The following is a 21,527-nucleotide window of genomic DNA, read 5'->3' on the forward strand; positions in this document are numbered from 1 at the left end:
GGAATGATCAAGCCGGCTATAACGCGAGGCAACGCGAGTTGGAGTGCTTATCATTGCAAGTGGTCACAAGACACAAAGCGCAGTCCTGCGCTTGCATTAGCCAATAATGATACAATTATTCACTTCCTTTAGCGCAGGACTGCTCATGTATCAGCGAATCCCGTATTTAGCGTGATATCGGAACCCACGTGAACTGCTACCTAGCGCCTGGTTAATTAACCTGGTTAATCTACTCGGCTTAGTTTCGTATTTTAACTCAAACATATTGATTAAAAATAAACTTCTCACTACATCCAGAGTACTTTTCAATTATCTGTTAAGGACTCGCTTATTTTGAGAAATTTCGGGCTCGTTATGAAAGTAACGCGAAACGGCAAAACTTGAGCGCAGCCCTGCGCTCGCATTAGCCAATAATGATACAATTATTCACTTCCTTTAGCGCAGGACTGCTCATGTATCAGCGAATCCCGTATTTAGCGTGATATTGGAACCCATGTGAACTTCTACCTAGCGCGGAGCAGCTTATGCCCTTGTACCTGCCACTTGGTTAATCTACTCTGCTTAGTTTCGTATTTTCAATCAAACATGTTGTTTAAAAGTAAACATGTCTATAGTTATGAAAGTGATGCGAAACGGGAAAACTTGTGAGTTAATTACGAGTTTCGCGCACGACTGCACCGTTTTGTGCTTATCTTTCAATATATTTTGTACTCCACTGTTAGCAAAGCGGCTGTTATCTTATCAAATCAAAAATAACATTAGTATGATCAAGCTGGCTATAACGTATAGCAATGCGAGTTGGAGTGCTTATCATTGCAAGTGGTCACAAGACACAAAGCGCAGTCCTGCTCTTGCATTAGCCAATAATGATACAATTATTCACTTCCTTTAGCGCAGGACTGCTCATGTATCAGCGAATCCCGTATTTAGCGTAACATCGGAACATATTGATTAAAAATAAACGTGTCACTATATCCAGAGTACTTCTCAATTATCTGTTAAGTACTCGCTTATTTTGAAAAATTTCGGGCTCGTTATGAAAGTAACGCGAAACGGCAAAACTTGAGCGCAGCCCTGCGCTCGCATTAGCCAAAAATGATACAATTATTCACTTCCTGTTGCGCAGGACTGCTCATGTATCAGCGAATCCCGTATTTAGCGTATTATCGGAACCCACGTGAACTGCTACCTAGCGCAGAGCAGCTATGCCCTTGTCCCTGCCACTCGGTTAATCTACTCGGCTTAGTTTCGTATTTTAACTCAAACATATTGATTAAACATAAACTTGTCACCATATCCAGAGCAATTCTTAATTATATGTTAAGAACTCGCTTATTTTGAGAAATTTCGGGCTCGTTATGAAAGTAACGCGAAACAGCAAAACTTGAGCGCAGCCCTGCGATCGCATTAGCCAATGATACAATTATTCACTTCCTGTTGCGCAGGACTGCTCATGTATCAGCGAATACCGTACTTAGCGTAATACCGGAACCCACGTGAACTGGTAACAGAGACGTGTTTCTTAGCGCAGAGCAGAACTTTACGAGTGTTGCTACTTTGGTCTTGGGACTACACATCTCAATGTTAAAGCGATAAAAGAACCCGATTTTTGTATGTGAACACGTGGTGCGCAAAATAAGCGAGTCCTTAACAGATAATTGAAAAGTACTCTGGATATAGTGACAAGTTTATTTTTAATCAATATGTTTGAGTTAAAATACGAAACTAAGCCGAGTAGATTAACCAGGTAAATTAACCAGGCGCTAGGTAGAAGTTCACATGGGTTCCGATATCACGCTAAATACGGGATTCGCTGATACATGAGCAGTCCTGCGCAACAGGAAGTGAATAATTGTATCATTATTGGCTAATGCGAGCGCAGGGCTGCGCTCAAGTTTTGCCGTTTCGCGTTACTTTCATAACGAGCCCGAAATTTTTCAAAATAAGCGAGTACTTAACAGATAATTGAGAAGTACTCTGGATATAGTGAACACTTTCCCATTTAAAAATGTACTTTCCCATTTAAATGTGTACTTTTGCGAGAGCGTTGTTTTCACGTCCTCAAACCGCGGGTCAACCAATCAGAGACCGTCACTTAAATAGCCTTAATTCAACGCGTCTGGAAAACGCCAGTCAGCCAATGAAATGATCTTGAAATTTGAGCCTTCGTGATTCCGCGTTCTTCCACGCGACCTGACCAATCACACTGAATCATTCTTATCCCGCAAAAAGGGCAATACAAATAGCCTTCTGTCAACAGATGCAGATTGCCGGTGATAACGATAATTAAAGCGGACTAGGGGTCAGAAGAGATCAAATGGAGAAGATGACTTTAGAAAATAAAAGGAGTAGCCTTCAAAACTACGTATAGTACCCGAACTTTAACAAGTCATTAAACAAGCTATTTCTAAAACCTACACCAAGGACACTCGAATTGGCTTACCCTAGTAATGACCTTTTTCTTCTTTGCACAGCTCTCCTAGAATCTCTTTTCGCTATACCAAATATGTCATGTCTTTCTGTGAACAATTCACCAAGTGGGTATTTTTAGTGTTCCCAGGTCGGACTAATCATACTTGATCTCAATGAACCAAAGACTTGTGATGGCGCGAAACGAAATTGGCGCCCTTTTAGTCCCGTTGGCTCGAACACGGCTGTATCCAGCCCAAATTTGTCTGCCATCCAAATCAAATATTGTTCTTTTTGCCATCGGTTTCATCCAAGAATGACCCATTCGTATTGTTCTCATTATAAAAAGATGCAGGAGAGAAATCTTCTAGCTCACGCTGCACATGATGCCGTGTAACACGAGATCTCAGGGTATGGAATGAATTGATAAACAATTTACTGTTTTAACAGATTCGGATTATACAGCAAATCAAAGTGAGTTTTCGAACGCAGAACGTGCAATCTGTAATATAGGTGAACTCGAAAAATACCACCGTGTTTCGAAGCAATCACATACGAAAAACCCCTTTAATAAAGCAAACCTCTAACTACTGAAACATCTCACCGAAACGTGAAAGAGGAAGATAGTATACAACATCATCATTTATTACAAGGAGAACGAATAAAAGCCAATCACATTCCCAATCAGTGCGTTTGCAGACGCAACGGGTGTCTAGGATCGATTTACAAAGATACATAGGCATGGAAAGCCGGTAAAAATTTTAGTGTACTATGTATCTAAAGTGACTAGCCTTTAAACAATATATCGGCGTTTTCTTACTTTGTAAGTCAAGCAAGCAAAATGTTTTCTTCATTTCACAGAGATTGGACATAGCCATGCGTTATATTTTCTTCTCAATAGACACTCAAGAGTAGGCTTTGAAAACAAACCGGAAACTGTGCGTTTTAAAGACGCAGGCTAGTCAATAGTGTGAAAGAATCTAATTTTCGGTACGAGAAACACATTATGGCGTTTGTAATTGGTTGTTAGAAGACGAGGTTGATAAAACTTTCTTATTCAAACATCAAAAGCAAGCTGTTATAAGTTGATTTACGTCTAGTTATGTGCTTTGGGAAAGCACCCGACTCCGGGACAGATGGAGCACCAAAGGTTGAGCTCTCTGTTGGTGGTCATATGATATGATTAACAAACTGCTATCTTGTAAGCTAGGAGATAAGGCCCGAGCTAGGGAGCTTTGCTCTTTGCACACAAGCATTCCAAGCACCAGTCGAGCAAAAGAGCGCATCAATATAATTCTAGAGAAAAATCAAAAGATTTGAACAGATAATCTGTTTAAAAGAATTTAGCCTATTATCATCCTACAGTATCGTAGATTCATGCATAGGGACAGTCGGATATTACAGCTTGGTGTTACATTTTTTCAACTTGACAAAGTTAGCACGTGGGAGCCCCAGCACATATACCCGCGGCTATTTACTCAAGTTGTGGTTGCTTCGAAACATGATGGTATTTTTCGAGTTCACCTATATTACAGATTGTACGTTTCTGCGTTCGAAAACGCACTTGCTACGTTTTGATTTGCTGTATAATCAGAATCTGTCAATATTTAATTGCAACAACAGCAAATTGTTTATCAATTCATTCCATACCCTGAGATCTTGTGTTACACGGCATCATGTGCAGCGTGAGCTAGAAGATCTTTTTATAATGAGAACAATACGAATGGGTCATTCTTGGAGGGAACCAATTGCAAAAAGAACGTGCAATCTGTAATATACGTAAGGGGTAACGATGGGTACCTTAAAATTTCGGAAATCTCGCAAAAATTTCGCAAAGTCTCGGAATCTCGGCGTTTTTACGGAAGTCTCGAAGTCTCGTTTTTCCCCACGACATTTTAGGATCTTGGAGCCTCTTTTTGTACCACGTTCTCGGAGTCTCTGTTAAACGCGATCTGTTTTATGTTGTTACTGCTAAGGGTTTCCCTCTTTTTCGAGTCTCGAGTCTTAAGCCTTTCCGCTCTAGCTATTCTTTTTCAACTAATGTTTATGACATACCTCGAGCAAGTTATCTGATGTCCGAACACAAGCTAGTAAAAGCTCGGACACGGATTCCGAAATTTGACTTAAAGTCTCGGGCTCGGATTCTAAAACGCGGTCTCGGCGCCTCGGCAAATCTCGAACTTACTCATCGCTACCCCTAAAAGGGGTCTCTAGAACGCGCCAACATCCCAGAACATCGGCTTTATTCTCAGAGCGTATTGTTCACTGTTTATTGGCAACAAAATGTCTAGTTCTCGGATAAACAACTACTTTTGGAAAATAGTAATCTGGCGGTGTTTAAAGTTTGCGAGGATATAATATTTTCACTGGCTTTCCATGCCTATATCTGTCTCTTGATCTCGTGCTTGCATGAATATCTAGACCGTTGCATTTTCGAACGCACTAATAGACATGCGATTGGTTTTATCCTAAGGGATAAATTACTTGACATTGTTATTTATACCCTGCTTATACTCAAGCTCACCAAACTATAGACAAAAATGCTCAATGAAATAAATTGTAGTCCACTACTTTGAATGTAAACCCAGGAAGGTGACATGAATGTAGGAAATATTATGAACTTATACCCAAAATTAAGCAAACCAAAAGCACATAACTAGCTTTAAAGACGTAAATCAACTATAAATCAACTAATAACAGCTTGCTTTGATGTTTGAACAAAAAAAAATTATATCATGTTCTTACAAGCAATTACAAGCGCCATGTGTTTCTTGTACCGAAAATTAGATTCTTCTACACTATTGACTAGCCTGCGTCTTTAAAACGCACACTTTCCGGTTTGTTCGGGCCTTATCTCCTAGCTTACAAGATGGCAGTTTTTTAATCATATCATATGACCACCAACAGAGAGCTCAACCTTTGGTGCTCCATCTGTCCCGGAGTCGGGTGCTTTCCTAAAGCACATAACTAGACGTAAATCAACTTATAACAGCTTGCTTTTGATGTTTGAATAAGAAAGTTGTATCAACCTCGTCTTCTAACAACCAATTACAAACGTCATAATGTGTTTCTCGTACCGAAAATTAGATTCTTTCACACTATTGACTAGCCTGCGTCTTTAAAACGCACAGTTTCCGGTTTGTTTTCAAAGCCTACTCTTGAGTGTCTATCGAGAAGTATAACGCATGGCTATGTCCGATCTCTGTGAAATGAACAAAACATTTTGCGTGCTTGACTTACAAAGTAAGAAAACGCCGATATATTGTTTAAAGGCTAGTCACTTTAGATACATAGTACACTAAAATTTTTACCGGCTTTCCATGCCTATGTAGCTTTGTAAATCGATCCTAGACACTCGTTGCGTCTGCAAACGCACTGATTGGGAATGTGATTGGCTTTTATTCGTTCTCCTTGCAATAAATGATGATGTTGTATACTATCTTCCTCTTTCACGTTTCGGTGAGATGTTTCAGTAGTTAGAGGTTTGCTTTATTAAAGGGGTTTTCCGTATGTGATTGCTTCGAAACACGATGGTATTTTTCGAGTTCACCTATATTACAGATTGCACGTTCTGCGTTCGAAAACGCACTTTGATTTGCTGTATAATCCGAATCTGTTGAAACAGTAAATTGTTTATCAATTCATTCCATACCCTGAGATCTCGTGTTACACGGCATCATGTGCAGCGTGAGCTAGAAGATTTCTCTCCTGCATCTTTTTATAATGAGAACAATACGAATGGGTCATTCTTGGATGAAACCGACGGCAAAAAGAACAATATTTGATTTGGATGCAGACAAATTTGGGCTGGATACAGCCGTGATCGAGCCAAGCCACGGGACTAAAAGGGCGACAATTTCGTTTCGCGCCATCACAAGTCTTTGGTTCATTGAGATCAAGCATGATTAGTCCGACCTGGGAACACTAAAAATATCCACTTGGTGAATTGTTCACAGAAAGACATGACATATTTGGTATAGCGAAAAGAGATTCTGGGAGAGCTGTGCAAAGAAGAAAAAGGTCATTACTAGGGTAAGCCAATTCGAGTGTCCTTGGTGTTGGTTTTAGAAATAGCTTGTTTAATGACTTGTTAAAGTTCGAGTACTATACGTAGTTTTGAAGATGTAAGGCTACTCCTTTTATTTTCTAAAGTCATCTTCTCCATTTGATCTCTTCTGACCCCTAGTCCGCGTTAATTATCGTTATCACCGGCAATCTGCATCTGTTGACAGAAGGCTATTTGTATTGACCTTTTTGCGGGATAAGAATGATTCCGTGTGATTGGTCAAGTCGCGTCGAAGAACGCGGAATCACGAAGGCTCAAATTTCAAGATCATTTCATTGGCTGACTGGCGTTCTTCAGACGCGTTGAATTAAGGCTATTGAAGTGACGGTCTCTGATTGGTTGACCCGCGTTTTGAGGACGTGAAAACAACGCTCTCGCAAAAGTACACATTTAAATGGGAAAGTGTTTGACACGTTTATTTTTAATCAATATGTTCCGATGTTACGCTAAATACGGGATTCGCTGATACATGAGCAGTCCTGCGCTAAAGGAAGTGAATAATTGTATCATTATTGGCTAATGCGAGCGCAGGGCTGCGCTCAAGTTTTGCCGTTTCGCGTTACTTTCATAACGAGCCCGAAATTTCTCAAAATAAGCGAGTCCTTAACAGATAATTGAAAAGTACTCTGGATGTAGTGAGAAGTTTATTTTTAATCAATATGTTTGAGTTAAAATACGAAACTAAGCCGAGTAGATTAACCAGGTTAATTAACCAGGCGCTAGGTAGCAGTTCACGTGGGTTCCGATATCACGCTAAATACGGGATTCGCTGATACATGAGCAGTCCTGCGCTAAAGGAAGTGAATAATTGTATCATTATTGGCTAATGCAAGCGCAGGACTGCGCTTTGTGTCTTGTGACCACTTGCAATGATAAGCACTCCAACTCGCGTTGCCTCGCGTTATAGCCGGCTTGATCATTCCGAATTTACTATTAAGCGACCAAAGATGGATATTTGTATGGTTGCATACGCATTTACAACGAAAGCAAAGTAACAAGTCTGCCGTGGCCGATTAAGGCTTGCCAAGCTTCCAGTTGAAATTGGAAAATAACGCAAGGACTCTTCTGGGATACAAGGTATTCAAAGAAATATCATAAACTCCGAAAATAAGGAAGGCATTATATTGGAGTTAATCGATTAACTCTAAGGAGGACATACACGAAGGAAGTTCCAGTATTTGAGAACACTGTTCTTAACGCGCCAAAACAATCCCGCCAAATTAGCACCCTTCAAGTAAGCTAAAAATAATACACATATCAAACACAAAAAGTATCAATTTGAGAAACTATAATAATAAAAGAGGACCTGTGAAAATAATGTCGCTCCTTTTTAGCTTATTGTATTTAGTCAATGGAAGGTGTTTTCGTTCAGACTTTCAGAGGTTTTGTTTTACCTTTTGTTTGAGAATTAACAAAGGCTTTACCCCTGTTGACATGTAATAACCAGATATTTATGCCATACAGAGTAGTCTGGTTATTGTATGTCAACACCTCCTTGATGTCACCGAGATCTATAACGTCTGATTGGCTCAAACGGCGCAGATCTGCGCTGTGCAAACCCCAAATCATAGCTCGATAGCTGATTGGTTTAACCTTGAGCAGAACTGCGTACGGGGTCAGGACCCTAAGATGTTTCCACTTAATAGGTTTTTTTTCCAGTTTAGAATTGATCACTGTTTTATCTATAAGTTGTACCATAACAAAATTATTGGTTTAATTATTTGGTTTGATTGACTACATTTTTTCCTATAGTTTTGCCCACAAAAAAAGCAAAAATAAAAAAATAAAAAATTGGAAGGTCTTTGAGACCATCAATTCCGTTGTCCTCTTACCAGTGGGCATCTCACTCATAGGGGGATCTAGACACTCCATGTGGAATCCTCTGTCACACATGTCACAGAAAAGCAGGTTGTCCTGATAAACAAATGATAAAGAGCCCATAAACACACTGTACAATATGTAAGTAATACTACCAATACAAACTGGAATCCTAATTTACCATCAAACTTGAGTCATTGCCATAAATTGGCATGAATGTCACAAAAAACTGCTTTGACCCAAACAACCAATATAGAGATCTTAAAAATGTGGTTATGGCATCATTACAAATCCTGATAACAAAATAAAGTAAACTCCTTTGAAGGGTGGAAAAAGGTACTCACAGCATCTCCAGCATCTCGACAGACAGAGCAAGTCTTGCATTCAATGCACTGCCAGGGTTCAGACTGCACCCGTGCAGTGAGGGCGGGGGAGTACTTCAGGCAGGATGGGTGACCTGGAGAAAACCAGATTATCAGCAATAGGGGACTTGGGCTAAGAGATCACGTGACTGTTTGGGTGGCAAACAACAGCATGATCAGGCTTTTAGCAGCAAAATAACAGCAACAAAATGCAACTTATTCAGCACTTACTAAAAGCCAGATTTCTTATTTTCCAAAAGCGTTTCGTTGCATTCAAAGATTTTATTTTTTTTGTCGTTCTCTGATGTGACAGGCACAGTCTTTTCTGTTTTGTTTATTTGTTCAATTATTTTGTTTTGAATTTGCCACCCAGAAAGGTCACTCTTAGCGCAAGTCCACTATAGCTTCACTTAAATTCAGCTTCACTTAAATTCAGCAATTGCTACAACACTAAACATCAGCAACTGTGAGAACTGTGTGGGTACAGTACTTTGCCCAGTGCTCACATAGTACAGGACACAGTGCACTTACCACTGTTGCCACAGTCGGCACAAGAGATGAGCTCCTCATAGTCACCTTCCTTGTTGCTTTCAGCAGGACCAAGGCAGAACCCGCACAGGGGATTGGGCGTGGCTTTGGGGGTGGGATTAGCTTTAGGCTTGGGCTGCAAACAGAAAGGTCAGACAGGTGGTTGACAGATCCTGCCGGAGGGTCCCCATGTCCCAAAGAGATTGTATCAGAGAAATGAGAGCTTCCTGGGACCTCATAGGGAGCCAGCAGGGATATATATATTGCAGGATCAAACGGGAGACAGAGGTACGCTCTGTACCTTCCAAGGGAAATTATGTACTGATCAGATCCTGTCAGGGGTTAAAAGTAGAATGGGGTAATTGTATATTCCAAGATATTTAGAAATTTTTCTGGATGGTCCCAAATGCTATCCTACCACTTGCATAAACAAACACGAAAACTTTTACTGCTATAAATAGCAAAAGAGAAAGATTGACATTTGCATTCACTGTTCTTTTATGCTGCCATTTGAGCATTTTCCCTCCAAATCTAATTATATTTGAAGATAAGCAAAGATGGGTAAGCATGGTTGTGCTGTAACCATGCTTGCTTACACAGGATTACAAGCGAGTTTGACTTCATGCCCTTAACCACTCTCCTACTGCACAGTAGAATGCTGTCTCTTAAGCTATGTACTGTACAGTAGGGACTTGAAAAAAAAAAAACACAAATAACTTATGTAACAAGTTTTCATAATAATGTGTTTCATGTTTCTTTTTTCCATTTTATTTTTGTTGGTTGAGCTATATGAAGCAGAAATGTTTACATAGCTGTATTTGCAAATTGCTTACAGTAATACCATTTGTTCTGCAATGGGCGAAAGATGATAAAATGACCGATAAATAAATCCATACCTTTTTAAATGATGACAGCCTGAAGATTCTGTTTTCTTTCAAGAATTTCCCTGCAGATACTCCTTGCTTCAATATTGTCTTCACATGCGAACGGATATCTGTACGAGGGTGGATACTGTCCCCATAGTTCTCCTGTATCCATTTTTCCACAATTTGAGAGCTGCACCCCTCCTCACCTACACTTTCCAAAGCTTCCTGGACATAAGTATGAAAGTCCATGGTTTTCTCAGATGGTTTCTTCCAGCCAGGCATCCTGGATGGGTCTTTATATGAGTTCTTCCCTTTGAAAGTAACCTTGAGGACTTTGCCTGCCTCAACACACCTATCAAGCTGCTCTGAAATGATGTCTCTACTGAGACCATAACCTACAATACACACATATAAATAAACTTTAGTTCAGAGCTGTAGCAGGCCACTTCAGATTGGGGGGGGGGGGGGAGAAGGGCACAATACAGAAACATTAAGAAAATATTGGTTGCACAGCAACGCCCCTGCTGGTCATTTCCTTATAATTTTTGTGAATATGGGGGGGGGGGGGGGGCACATGCCCTTAGTGCCCCACCCAAGGGTACGGCCGTGTACAGTAGCTGCACTGTAATATACAGGGATATCAACTTTTAGTACAGAATGTTTCTATTTCAAACATGTTCGATTCAGACGGCTTTGGGGTAAAAAGAACTACTACACACAAGAACTTGCATGTTTTACATCAAAATTCTTGTGTTTAAAATTGAATGGCTTGCATGCTAATATTGCTTCATTTACAAAATCCGGTCAGGTTTCTTTAGAAAATAGATATGTATGTTTGTTAGATGGGATTTCTCTTCACTTCACTTTTGAAAAATTATCAGAAAACTGTCATTGCCATGAAAGACATAAGGCAACTGTCTCAGATTATTAGGCAAGTGGTTGCCTAGAGGGCGGTTGCCTAATAACCAGATATACCAGTTATCAAGGTTAAGGTAAAAAAAAAGCAGCCTCAATAGGTAGACATGGTATTAGTCCATTTTTTTACTCTGGGTAGCTCAAGGTCTATTTAAACTAGCAAAGGAAGAGAAGATGGAGAAAAAGTAGAGATATAAGATGCTAAGCGTGCATTTCAAAGTAAGGGCAAGAGAGAGGCAAGAGAGACAAGCAAGGAAGGAAGTGAAGAAGGGATAGTCTTCTATTTTTTCCCACTTGTCTTCTTATGCCTAGTGCACACTAGCAATATATCGACATAGCGGCACTATTATCTTCGACATAACGGCATGGACATAACGACATAAGAGAAAAAGCACACAATTCTTAAGTAATATTGAGAGGGTCTTCCAGTTACAGTGATGATTTCACAGCTGTCAACCTCGCTTTAAGCCCAGGGCACACGGTGAGCAGAACTTCATTTGTGCAATTTGCTCACTGCCAAGTGCAGGCGATCGAACGAAATTCAACTAGGTCGTTAGGTTGGGCTAAGCACAGTGCGCACGCCCATTTCGTCATGTTGTTATGTTGCTAGTGTGCACTAGGCATTACTGTTTATTTACACACACGCACACATGTAAACTCCCAGCCTGATGCACATTACTGACATAACGACATAGGCATGTGTGCTCTATGTTCATATGTTCAAGTGTGAATGGTTTGACATAAGCCTGATATAACGACATGGACATTACGACATAAGAAAAAAAACATGTTTTGTTTCTTTTATGTCATTGTGTCTATGTCATTATGTCAGGCTTAACATACGGACATAAGAGTGCACGTGCCTCGCTGTGTCACTTGTGTGCACCAATCATCATATCTCTGCTTTCTTTTCTCTCTTGGTTCTTTTGCTTATGTCAGATGCCGGCTTTAAAGTGCAAGGCACACGTTGGGGGCAAATCACCAGTCTCATATCATTTTTTTGCTAGTGTGCATAGTGATACATACCTGTTTCTAAGACATGGATAATTCTGTCTTCACTAGGCCGCTGCTTCTGTCCCTTCACCTTGTTGATGGCTTGTAAAATCCACAGAAGATACTTGCGATCAAGACCATCTTTATCCTTCTCTGCATCTTTGTCCTTCTCTTTTTGTTTATCACTGTTACGGCCCTTAGCCATCTGGAATAAAAGGGAAAATATAAATGTGTGATTCCAGAAATTGTATTATATATCGTATTCATGAAATTGTATATCACATAGCTGTCTCAAGATTTTGAACCTTTTCGCAAGCCTAATTTTCTTGAAAATATCCATACATTTACTGCATTCTCCCGCATTAGCTATCTTGGTACTTCTGATACATTCATTAAATTATTTTCTCAAGATTTTTCCTTAAGCCCGGCGCACACTGTGAGCAAAACTTCACTCGTGCAATTTGCTCACTGCCTGGTGAGGCCAAAAACTCACAGTTCAAGCAGGTGATAATTTTGCCTCAGTTGCTTGCGAGACATGATTTCGTTCGATCGTCCGCACTCGATGAGTTTTTGGCCTTGCGAGGCAGTGAGCAAATTGCACGAATGAAGTTTTGGTCACCATGTGCGCCGGGCTTAAAGTGAGGTTGACATCTCTGAAATCATCACTGTCACTGGAAGACCCTCTCATTATTACTTAAGAATTGTGTATGTTCTATATAACAAATAACCATTAAAGTGCAAAATTAACTAAACACGATGTTTCATAATGTAAACAACGTGTCAAGCTGAACACTAAACAACAGAAAAACAGAACACCGAAATCAGAAAGGTAGATAAGCCTGTTATGAAACTTAAAACCTATAACACAAGTATACCTGTATAATAAAGTAACTTATCAAAAGTCCATAACATATTTAATTCAAATTGCCATCGAATAAGACGTTGTTTTCGACAAAGGAAACAAAAAACACATGGCTAGCTAAGATGCTGTACCAGAGTAAATTTCTAAAGGCTAAAGCTCGCAAAACAAGCCTATCAATGTTATGTTTTCTCTCAATTGATTCAACGAAGAAGCATTCTAATCTAGGGCACTTTGAGATCGTCAAAATAATACATAGCCGGTTTGCTTCTGTTTTACATTCGGGTTTTACGAATGGAGGAAACGACATGGGAAAACTTACTCACCTTTACTCTAAGGTTTCCTAGTCAAATCCGCTAAATAACGTTCCAAATCGGAGATGAAATAGTTCTTTACATCATTTTGCTAGTAAATGTAAAACAATCCGTCAATTCAAGGAAGAAATTTACCATAAAAGAGAAGAACTTCTCTCTACATTTCGATTCAAAATAACGCTTGGTGCCTCGTACATACAGTGCTTGAGCGTAATAAGAATTCACATTTTAATCAATAATTCACTTAGGCTTTTCAGCCATTCTTGCAACACTTATCCAGTTTGAATTTTTAATTTTTATTATGATTTGATAACCAAGATTTTCCTTATCAAAAATAGCCCTTTTAGGGGCTTGAAATAAAAAAAAGGTTGAATAACAATTACTTGTAAATAACTCGCGAAGCCATTTTCTCCTTAATGTAAATTATTTGCTCGTCTGACGCCATGTTGCCTTTTTCTTGATTTCTGATTGGCTGTTCAACACAGGCTTACCGCAGAGCATCAAGGGATAAGAAATGGCGCAAAGACTGTGCTACCTTTTTTTTCGGCCTTTTTTTTTATTTTTTAGATGTCACACTCGCTCTTATAGGCGGCCATTTTGTGATTTCATTTGGAAGCCAAGGACTATGTAAAGTTTTATGCGTGCCCACATATCGAGAAGACTGCAAACTGTGCGCATCTTTTATTTTTGAGAAATGTCGTCTTCAAGCAAAAACAGTACTTTGGACGCAGGCGCCCCAAGTTCAGTGGTCTTTTCGTATGAAAGCGCTTCGATACTAAAGGCTAAAGTTTATATGGACATAGAAACGTATTAAAAAAATAAAATAATTGGTATTGGGTTTTGGTGTATAATAAAGACTGACGTCTTACAAGAAGTCTCTGTGTCTTTCTTTCCCATTTTTAGCCGTTTTGGGAGTTCAGAGGAAGATCCGCCAATAGCAATACCTCGAACGGATTTTTAAGCTTGGAAGTAGAGTTATACCTCGGTTATTAAATTTACCTCATCGGAGCTCCCCTTTTTGTGGAGGGGTATAATAAGAGCCTGGGGCGAGCGCGCGGGAGACCTGTGATATTCTAAAACGTTAGGGACTAGGCTCCATTTCCAAGATGGCTGCCAGAAAAATCGTAGTAGACAAGAATTCCTGCAAGTTTACGTGGAAATTCTCGACTTACAAAGTTCTAGGGCGATAAAAAAAAGCCGAAAAAATGATTGAGGCGGGACTCCCAACTATGGTATGTAGTGCCTAATAAGGTAATTACCAAGCGAGCTAGAAAAACGACAGTTTTTAAAACAAGATTGACTGATATGCTTGAGGATTTCATTGAAAATTTTTGTAAGAGGGGCTATTAAATTAGTTTTGGCTATTATAATAATAATCTCATTTAACATGTTGAAGCACCCTAGAGCTTTTTCAGTTTATCAAGCGCACATTTCACCTCAAGTGTCTCAATATGGTCGTATAGCTTGCTATTGAGTAATATGGCAGTCCATGGCAGTCAAAGGTAGTCGATGGCAAGTAATAGCAGTCCATGGTACTGGTAGTGGACTGCCATTGACTACCATGGCTTTCCATTGAGTAATATGGCAGTTCTTGGCATGCCATGGTAGTCAATGGCAAGTAATGGCAGCCCATGATGATCAATGGCAAGTCATGGAAGCCCAGTAGACAATGGCAAGTCATGTCAGCCCATGGTAGTCAATGGCAAGTCGTGGCAGTCCAGGGTAGTGGACTGCCATGACTACCATGCTGCCATGACTACCATGCGGCTTTCCATACTGTATTGGTTTTGTTTTTATACGGAGAATATATGTTATTGAGCGGTGGTCATATATTATATTAGGTCATTCACTTTGCAGTGATGGGGAAGCTCGTTAAGGACTCGTCGCTAATGACACCGTGCTACTGCCATTGCATTTGTGACACGTTTTCGCGTTTAGATCACCTTGTAAGATGATTTTCCCTTTAACTGAAAAATCGAACACTTCTCGTTGTAAGGGACAGACAATTAGAAAAGTGAAGGGGGGGGGGGTTGGTAAGGGACAAGACAAAATTCATACACGATAAAAAAACCTGGAAAAAATGCATCCCAGACCAGAAAGAAAAAAAAATGCATACAACGATTCACCTTTCCTTTTTGTCCCCCTTCAGACAAAAAAATCTTGTCAATACAAAAACTTTGGTGATTTAATTTCATTTATGCAATTTAATGTATGTATGTATAAATTGTATAAATTATACAAAATAATCTTAATAGAAATAGCAATATATACAAAGCAAATCAAAAATATCTTTAAACTTCTTTAAATATTTCAATTAAACTGCTAAAAATAATATACAATTCAGTCCTCATGAAAAATCTGTCACATATATTAATTGTGCTTTCATATAACATAAAAATCGAATTTTTGAATACCTTAATTATGTCCAGAAATGCTGGAAACTCAAATGCTGGAACAAACTGATCAAATGAATGAATAAAGCAAAACACTAAAAAGAAAGGGATTCATAGTTTCCATAGTCTCAACCATTATCAGCATGAAATCTAACAAATAAAACTGGAACCAATGAAAAAGGCTGTCATAGTCACTTTGAAAAACAGTAGCTCACCTGCATGCTACTTGTTCAATCATTAACAAAACATATTAATCCCTATGCAAAAAGTAAAACCAATATATACCACTTCCATGCAGTTTTTTTTTTCAAGAATCTTTTTAAGTTAATCATTGATCATCGTCTTCTGATTTCCACTCTTAAAAGAACATGCAAGCTCTCACAAAAGAAAAAAAAACATGAACATCTTGGAGACAAGAAAAAAAACATGCACGACTGAAACCACCCCCCCCCCCCCCCCCCCTTTTCTAATGGTCCGTCTCTAAATCGTCTAGTATGTCTTGTTGCCTTTGTTATTCTGGGGGCTCAGGTATGCCGTTCCTAGAAAGATATCCTCTCGAGGGAAAAATATTCCCTGATAATTTTGTACCAAATTATGTTGTTATTTATGGACGGATAGAATCAAAAAGCCTAAACTGTCGCGATCTCGTACCAGAACAATGAATACAATACACCAAAAACTGGAAATCGGCTCTGCCCAGAGTCGATTTCCAGTTTTTGATGTATTGTTATTTATGGACGGTATATATTTTACGCCGTCTGCTGTTGCTTTACTGATATAAATTGAAATGCCCCCCCCCCCCCCCCCGCATATCTACATTCCGTATTTTCCCTGTGCTTAGAGAAGACTTTAAACCCCTCGACTTCTAGTCTGAGTCTGCACTAGCATGAGTCTCAACAATCCCGAGTATGTCGTGATTGCTGATGGCTGAATAAATGCCTTACTTCTTGCGATTCTCCAACTTGTTCCCGAGCTCCTCACTTTTAACCCCATTTTTGCAACGATCCCGAAAATATTGTGTGTGTGTGTGGGGAGGGGGGGGGGGGGGGCTTGGAAAGGGGGTACCATTCCCCTAGTGCGCATGCCCTTACGGCCATGTATAGAAGTCCGCTTCCATCATTCTTTCGCTCGCTTTTTTGCCGCGTTTGTGGGGCGCTCGCCCCAGGCTTTTTGGACAATTTATAGCAATCTAAAAAAGCGATTGATATAAAATCAAAAAGTAGGACGTCGAGTACGCCTTTTATTGTTACAAATCACTTAATAAAAAAAATACTTATTTTTCTCGAAAATGACCAAAAAAATATTTATTTTTCTCGCAAATGACCAAAATGTGCTAAAGAAAAAGAATAACGATTGACTATGCACGCGCACCCTTTAAGTTATAAATCCCATGTATGTAGTGAATGATCACCGGGGGAAAAGCCGCATTCCCAGGTTGCCATTTTTGTAAGAAAAAGCACATTAAAAAACGCATGATTTCCATTAAACACAAACTAAGTATTAGATCCATAGCAAAGAAGTAAACCTGTCTAAAATCACTTGAATTAGAGCTCGAAGATGATTTTGTCATCACCAACGTCCCAAAGAACTAAAATATATATCGTTTCAAGAGCGATGTTTTGTTTTATCCAAGATCATCCCGGTGGTAGCTGCTACCCTTTATTTAAGAAATCAAAAAGCACTGATGACGCGGATCGAGGTATTGTCCACAATCTGGGACATGAAATTTAATCACTGCATTGGAAATTTCAACTAGAAAATTGATATTTTTTTTCTCGTGTGTTAAAATTATTGTCCAATTGCTTCTTATATAAGACTGCTTTGTCCATGTTTATTATCCATCTTATGAACATCTTGTCTTAAGTATTTGCTTTTTTCACACAGGATGAGAGGGAACAAGAGACGGCACGAAAAGAGTAAGTAAGCCTTTATAATTTTCAAAATCATATGGTAATATTCTGCTGTTTTCTTTTCCTCTTAGAAAAGTGAACAAGTACTTGGCCGATCATCTTATCAGTGATGCAACGTCTAAGGTCGGTTGGGTTTGTTATATTGATATCCATAGACACTGTGTATTTTTCGTGCGGACTTACGAACAGACAGTTATCTTGATCACAATCTCACTGACCCAAATCTCTTCTTTTGCTGACAGGCTGTGGCGAAACTTTGCAAAGAAGATTTGGAGAGTTAAAATATACAGAGCAAAAAAGTACAAGTAACCTTTAAAAGATTACAATTGTTTTATCTTTTATTGATTTATGCTATTATCTCTTATCTTAGAAAGGTGAACAAAATGGCGCATTATCTTGTCAGTGGTACCATTTCAAAGGTCGGTTTGGTTTGCGAGACGTAGACATTCATAGATACTCTGTGTATTTTACATACGTACCTACGGACGGAAAGTTATTTATCGATCACAATCTCAGGCTGTGGCGAAACTTTGCAAAGATGACTTGGAGAGGGTAAATATACAGAACAAAGTACAAGTCACCTTAAAAAAATCACTTATTCTATTGATTTATACAATGCGCTTGTTATCACCCTTTTTAATATTTCCTGCCAAACGTTTTACTTCATGCTAACCTGTACATTATCTTCTGCAGAAAACTAAATGACGTGCACAAAAAAATCGATGATATGCAAATGGGGAAGGTATAAGAATGATCACCGCACCTGGAAGGCCAGGACCAGGGGTTATACTGGGTGAATTCCAGCAACCCCCCGCCCCCCCCCCCCCCTCCCCCTTCAAAAACGTCAGAACGTCAACTACCCTTCTAATGCACCAGTGGAATTGAATAAGTATGACAACTTAAATATACCTACTTGTTTGCTTGGCAGAACGAAGCTCTTTCTCAAATTGAAGAGACGTTGAAAAGCAACGCAGAAAAAGAGAGGTAAACTAGAACGCCGGGTTTGTTAAATTATAATTATATTCTAAAGTGCCTTTGACTTCAGAATCATTGGAGAACTCAGAGAAAAACTAAAGGATGCAGAACCTACATGTCCTCGAATGGTAATTGACTTCTGACAACTCGCAAATACTCAGTAACTCTATAAACCATATTAGGAAAGCCCGCATATGGATCACCATCACCATCAACATCACCTTCAGGCATTACCATCACCAACACCATCAACATCTTTTTATCTTAACATTTCGCTGTTTTTGTTTCGTCAGTGCTCCAAAGAGATTCAGACCAACAACCAACCTGCAAGCAACAACAAAGGAAGTCAGTGTCAGGACTTCCATGATCTTCCGGTGCGAACCTGTGAAGTCTGTACAGTGCACACTGTCGGTCTGGTAAAGTCTGCACTGTGCGAGATGTCTGCTGTCTAGTGAAATCTGCACTGTGCGCGCTGTCGGATTGGTGAGGTCTGTACAGTGCTCGCTGTCTGTCTTTTGAAGTCTACACTGTGCGCGATGTCTGTCTAGGGAGATCTGCACCTTGCGCGTTGTCTGTCTAGTAAAGTCTGTACAAGTGCGCACTGTCTGTCTGGTAAAATCTGCATAGTGTGCGCTGTCTGTCTAGTAAAGTCTGTACAAGTGCGCGCTCTCTGTCTGGTAAAATCTGCATAGTGTGCGCTGTCTGTCTGGTAAAATCTGCATAGTGTGCGCTGTCTGTCTGGTAAAATCTGCATAGTGTGCGCGGTCTGTCTGGTAAAATCTGCATAGTGTGCGCTGTCTGTCTGGTAAAATCTGCATAGTGTGCGCTGTCTGTCTGGTAAAATCTGCATAGTGTGCGCTGTCTGTCTGGTAAAATCTGCATAGTGTGCGCTGTCTGTCTAGTAAAATCTGCATAGTATGCGCTGTCTGTCTAGTAAAGTCTGTACAAGTGCGCACTGTCTGTCTGGTAAAATCTGCATAGTGTGCGCTGTCTGTCTAGTAAAGTCTGTACAAGTGCGCGCTGTCTGTCTGGTAAAATCTGCATAGTGTGCGCTGTCTGTCTGGTAAAATCTGCATAGTGTGCGCTGTCTGTCTGGTAAAATCTGCATAGTGTGCGCTGTCTGTCTGGTAAAATCTGCATAGTGTGCGCTGTCTGTCTGGTAAAATCTGCATAGTGTGCGCTGTCTGTCTAGTAAAATCTGCATAGTATGCGCTGTCTGTCTAGTAAAGTCTGTACAAGTGCGCACTGTCTGTCTGGTAAAATCTGAATAATGTGCGCTGTCTGTCTAGTAAAGTCTGTACAAGTGCGCACTGTCTGTCTGGTAAAATCTGCATAGTTTGCGCTGTCTGTCTGGTAAAATCTGCATAGTGTGCGCTGTCTGTCTGGTAAAATCTGCATAGTGTGCGCTGTCTGTCTAGTGAAGTCTGTACTGTATGCCAGCTACTCTGATCCGTTTACTTCGAATGCTACTGAATTGTCGAGACACAGAGTTTGCGCAAATAAGCGAAACTGTCTACTTTATACTATTTCGCATTTCCTTCATTTTCCAGTAGTACACGGATTAAGAGTGCAGTTCATAAAGCTTAAGAAGCCAGTCGTGTTCCACGCTAGAACCAAGGACTCAGACACACCACGAATTTCAAATATCACAGCAACACATGCAAAGGGTGCGAATAGAACGACCATCACTACAAGCACGTAGAACAAACATTTGACTGACTTTTTAATGCGCGTCAGATTCGACCCGTTTTCCGCCGATGGCATAGTTTGGTTGATCTTCAACTGATGGTACCTGATAAATTTGTAGATCTTATAATAACAGAATGTCATGGTAGCAAGACAAAGTGATATCAATGTGACTGCCGCTTTATGGTATGCTTGTACCCCCAAAAGGCCACATTCCTGCACACACGATCGACACTCGCTTGGTGGTGACGATGGAGTTATAGCCCTGGTGTAGATATAAAGCCAGGTATCTGTCGATACTTGCCGCTGTGATCGTTAGTATCGAGACTCCTTGAAATACAGCACTTGTGATCATTTGGCCATGCGACAAGTGCTTTGCACATCCGTGCAAAGGAACTCGCATAACTTCCAGGCGTAACATACTGGCTGAACGATAACGATTGTTTCAAGATCAGAAACCGCCAAATTAAACAGAAACAAGTTGGAAGTGGTCTGAAGTTAGTTAACCCTGGCTATAGTAATTAAGATGATGATATTGAAGACCAATAAAGGCAAGGTCAGTGTTGTGTAAACTGCTATCAACCAGTATGTGCTGGTCTGTAGATGGACTCGCCCACCCAGGGAAGCTATCGCAGGAAAGTTTAGGGACATCTGAGTAATATATGTCATAAATCGACCCTTTCTTCTTATTTACAATTAAAAATACGATTTACTTGCAAGAAGAATTCTAAATAACCATCAAATATTAAAGTCTGATAGTTTTCTAAAAATTTGGTTTGGAAAGTACTTTACTCAATTAATTACGTGCTTGAATTTGCGCAATGGAAATGGTTTCTTTGAGTTATTCTGTATTGCGATGGGGCGTGAAGTGGCCTTCTGTTATACTTGCGAAGACAACCCTGGGATACGAGGACGTGAAATTTTAAGGAGCCTCTCGAAGTCTGTGTTTATGCATAACACGATAACAGTAAATCTCCTGTATTCTGCTTCAGATAGCACAGTTAAATGGATATTGGGATTGACAGATGTTTAACTTGGTTCTTACCAAAAATTTGCTGTTGATGCAAAATCTGCTTGGTAGGGACGTTTAGAGCGCTGTAGTCAACCGATTTCCTTTCCTTGAATATCAAGGCAACTGGTTTACGTTCGGAAAAAAATTCAGTGAGTATTTTCGACTACATGTTACCCTCTCTCGTATACATCTTTTTGATTCGTAATCTTGACGAAGAAGATAAATATACATTTTCCTCGAGTATTTCTTGAAAATTTGATGAGCAATTTTATATGCTCCAGTTCAAAAACAATAGTACAACTTTTCAATGAAATCGATCGAAGCAGGGAAGGTAATTATCTTGATATATTTATGCTACCTTAGAACAACAGAATATTTATCATGTTGTTAAGCACCTGGAATGGGGGGAATATGTTAATAT

The 21,527-nt window shown here is 39.8% G+C and overlaps 2 protein-coding genes and 1 long non-coding RNA gene across 6 annotated transcripts in view; 2 read left to right on the forward strand and 1 right to left on the reverse strand.

Moving 5' to 3' along the window:
- Positions 1-13,350, reverse strand: part of LOC5511356 (histone acetyltransferase KAT6B) — a 29,497-nt gene extending 16,147 nt beyond the window's left edge. The window contains exons 1-7 of one of the 2 annotated variants that reach the window (XM_048722635.1): positions 13,143-13,350; positions 12,577-12,669; positions 11,991-12,162; positions 10,080-10,444; positions 9,187-9,319; positions 8,638-8,750; positions 8,308-8,389 (exon numbers count right to left, since the gene is read on the reverse strand). In XM_048722635.1, coding sequence (XP_048578592.1) covers positions 8,308-8,389; positions 8,638-8,750; positions 9,187-9,319; positions 10,080-10,444; positions 11,991-12,162; positions 12,577-12,645 — 934 coding nt within the window. In that variant the 5' untranslated portion in view covers positions 12,646-12,669; positions 13,143-13,350. The remainder of the gene's footprint in view (positions 1-8,307; positions 8,390-8,637; positions 8,751-9,186; positions 9,320-10,079; positions 10,445-11,990; positions 12,163-12,576; positions 12,670-13,142) is intronic. The other variant, XM_048722636.1, reaches the window with a different exon arrangement.
- LOC125560649 lies at positions 2,490-6,419 on the forward strand. The gene is made up of 2 exons (XR_007306726.1): positions 2,490-2,820; positions 6,366-6,419. It is a non-coding gene; the product is annotated as an uncharacterized LOC125560649 (long non-coding RNA).
- An 890-nt stretch (positions 13,351-14,240) lies between the features above and the next one.
- LOC116617734 lies at positions 14,241-20,812 on the forward strand. Of its 3 annotated transcripts, none has more exons than XM_048722317.1 (9): positions 14,241-14,362; positions 17,408-17,439; positions 17,505-17,556; positions 17,804-17,985; positions 18,127-18,175; positions 18,362-18,417; positions 18,479-18,536; positions 18,702-18,896; positions 19,959-20,812. In XM_048722317.1, the coding sequence occupies exons 1-8, from the start codon at positions 14,336-14,338 to the stop codon at positions 18,858-18,860; spliced, it is 615 nt and encodes a 204-aa protein (XP_048578274.1). In that variant the 5' UTR covers positions 14,241-14,335; the 3' UTR covers positions 18,861-18,896; positions 19,959-20,812. The 3 variants fall into 3 exon arrangements, with proteins under 3 accessions (XP_048578274.1, XP_048578275.1, XP_048578276.1); XM_048722318.1 differs by having other exon boundaries at positions 19,962-20,812; XM_048722319.1 differs by lacking the exon at positions 14,241-14,362 and adding an exon at positions 16,568-17,222.
- Positions 20,813-21,527: the final 715 nt, after the last annotated feature.

This window comes from Nematostella vectensis, chromosome 15 (genome assembly GCF_932526225.1).
Source record: "Nematostella vectensis chromosome 15, jaNemVect1.1, whole genome shotgun sequence".
Lineage (NCBI taxonomy): Eukaryota > Metazoa > Cnidaria > Anthozoa > Actiniaria > Edwardsiidae > Nematostella > Nematostella vectensis.

Coding starts and splice junctions, on each gene's coding strand:
- LOC116617734 (XM_048722317.1), top strand. CDS start 14,336: ATGATTGAGGCGGGACTCCCAACTATG. Junction 14,363..17,407: donor AGGCGGGACTCCCAACTATG/GTATGTAGTGCC, acceptor TTTTTCACACAG/GATGAGAGGGAACAAGAGAC. Junction 17,986..18,126: donor GCAAAGATGACTTGGAGAGG/GTAAATATACAG, acceptor TATCTTCTGCAG/AAAACTAAATGACGTGCACA.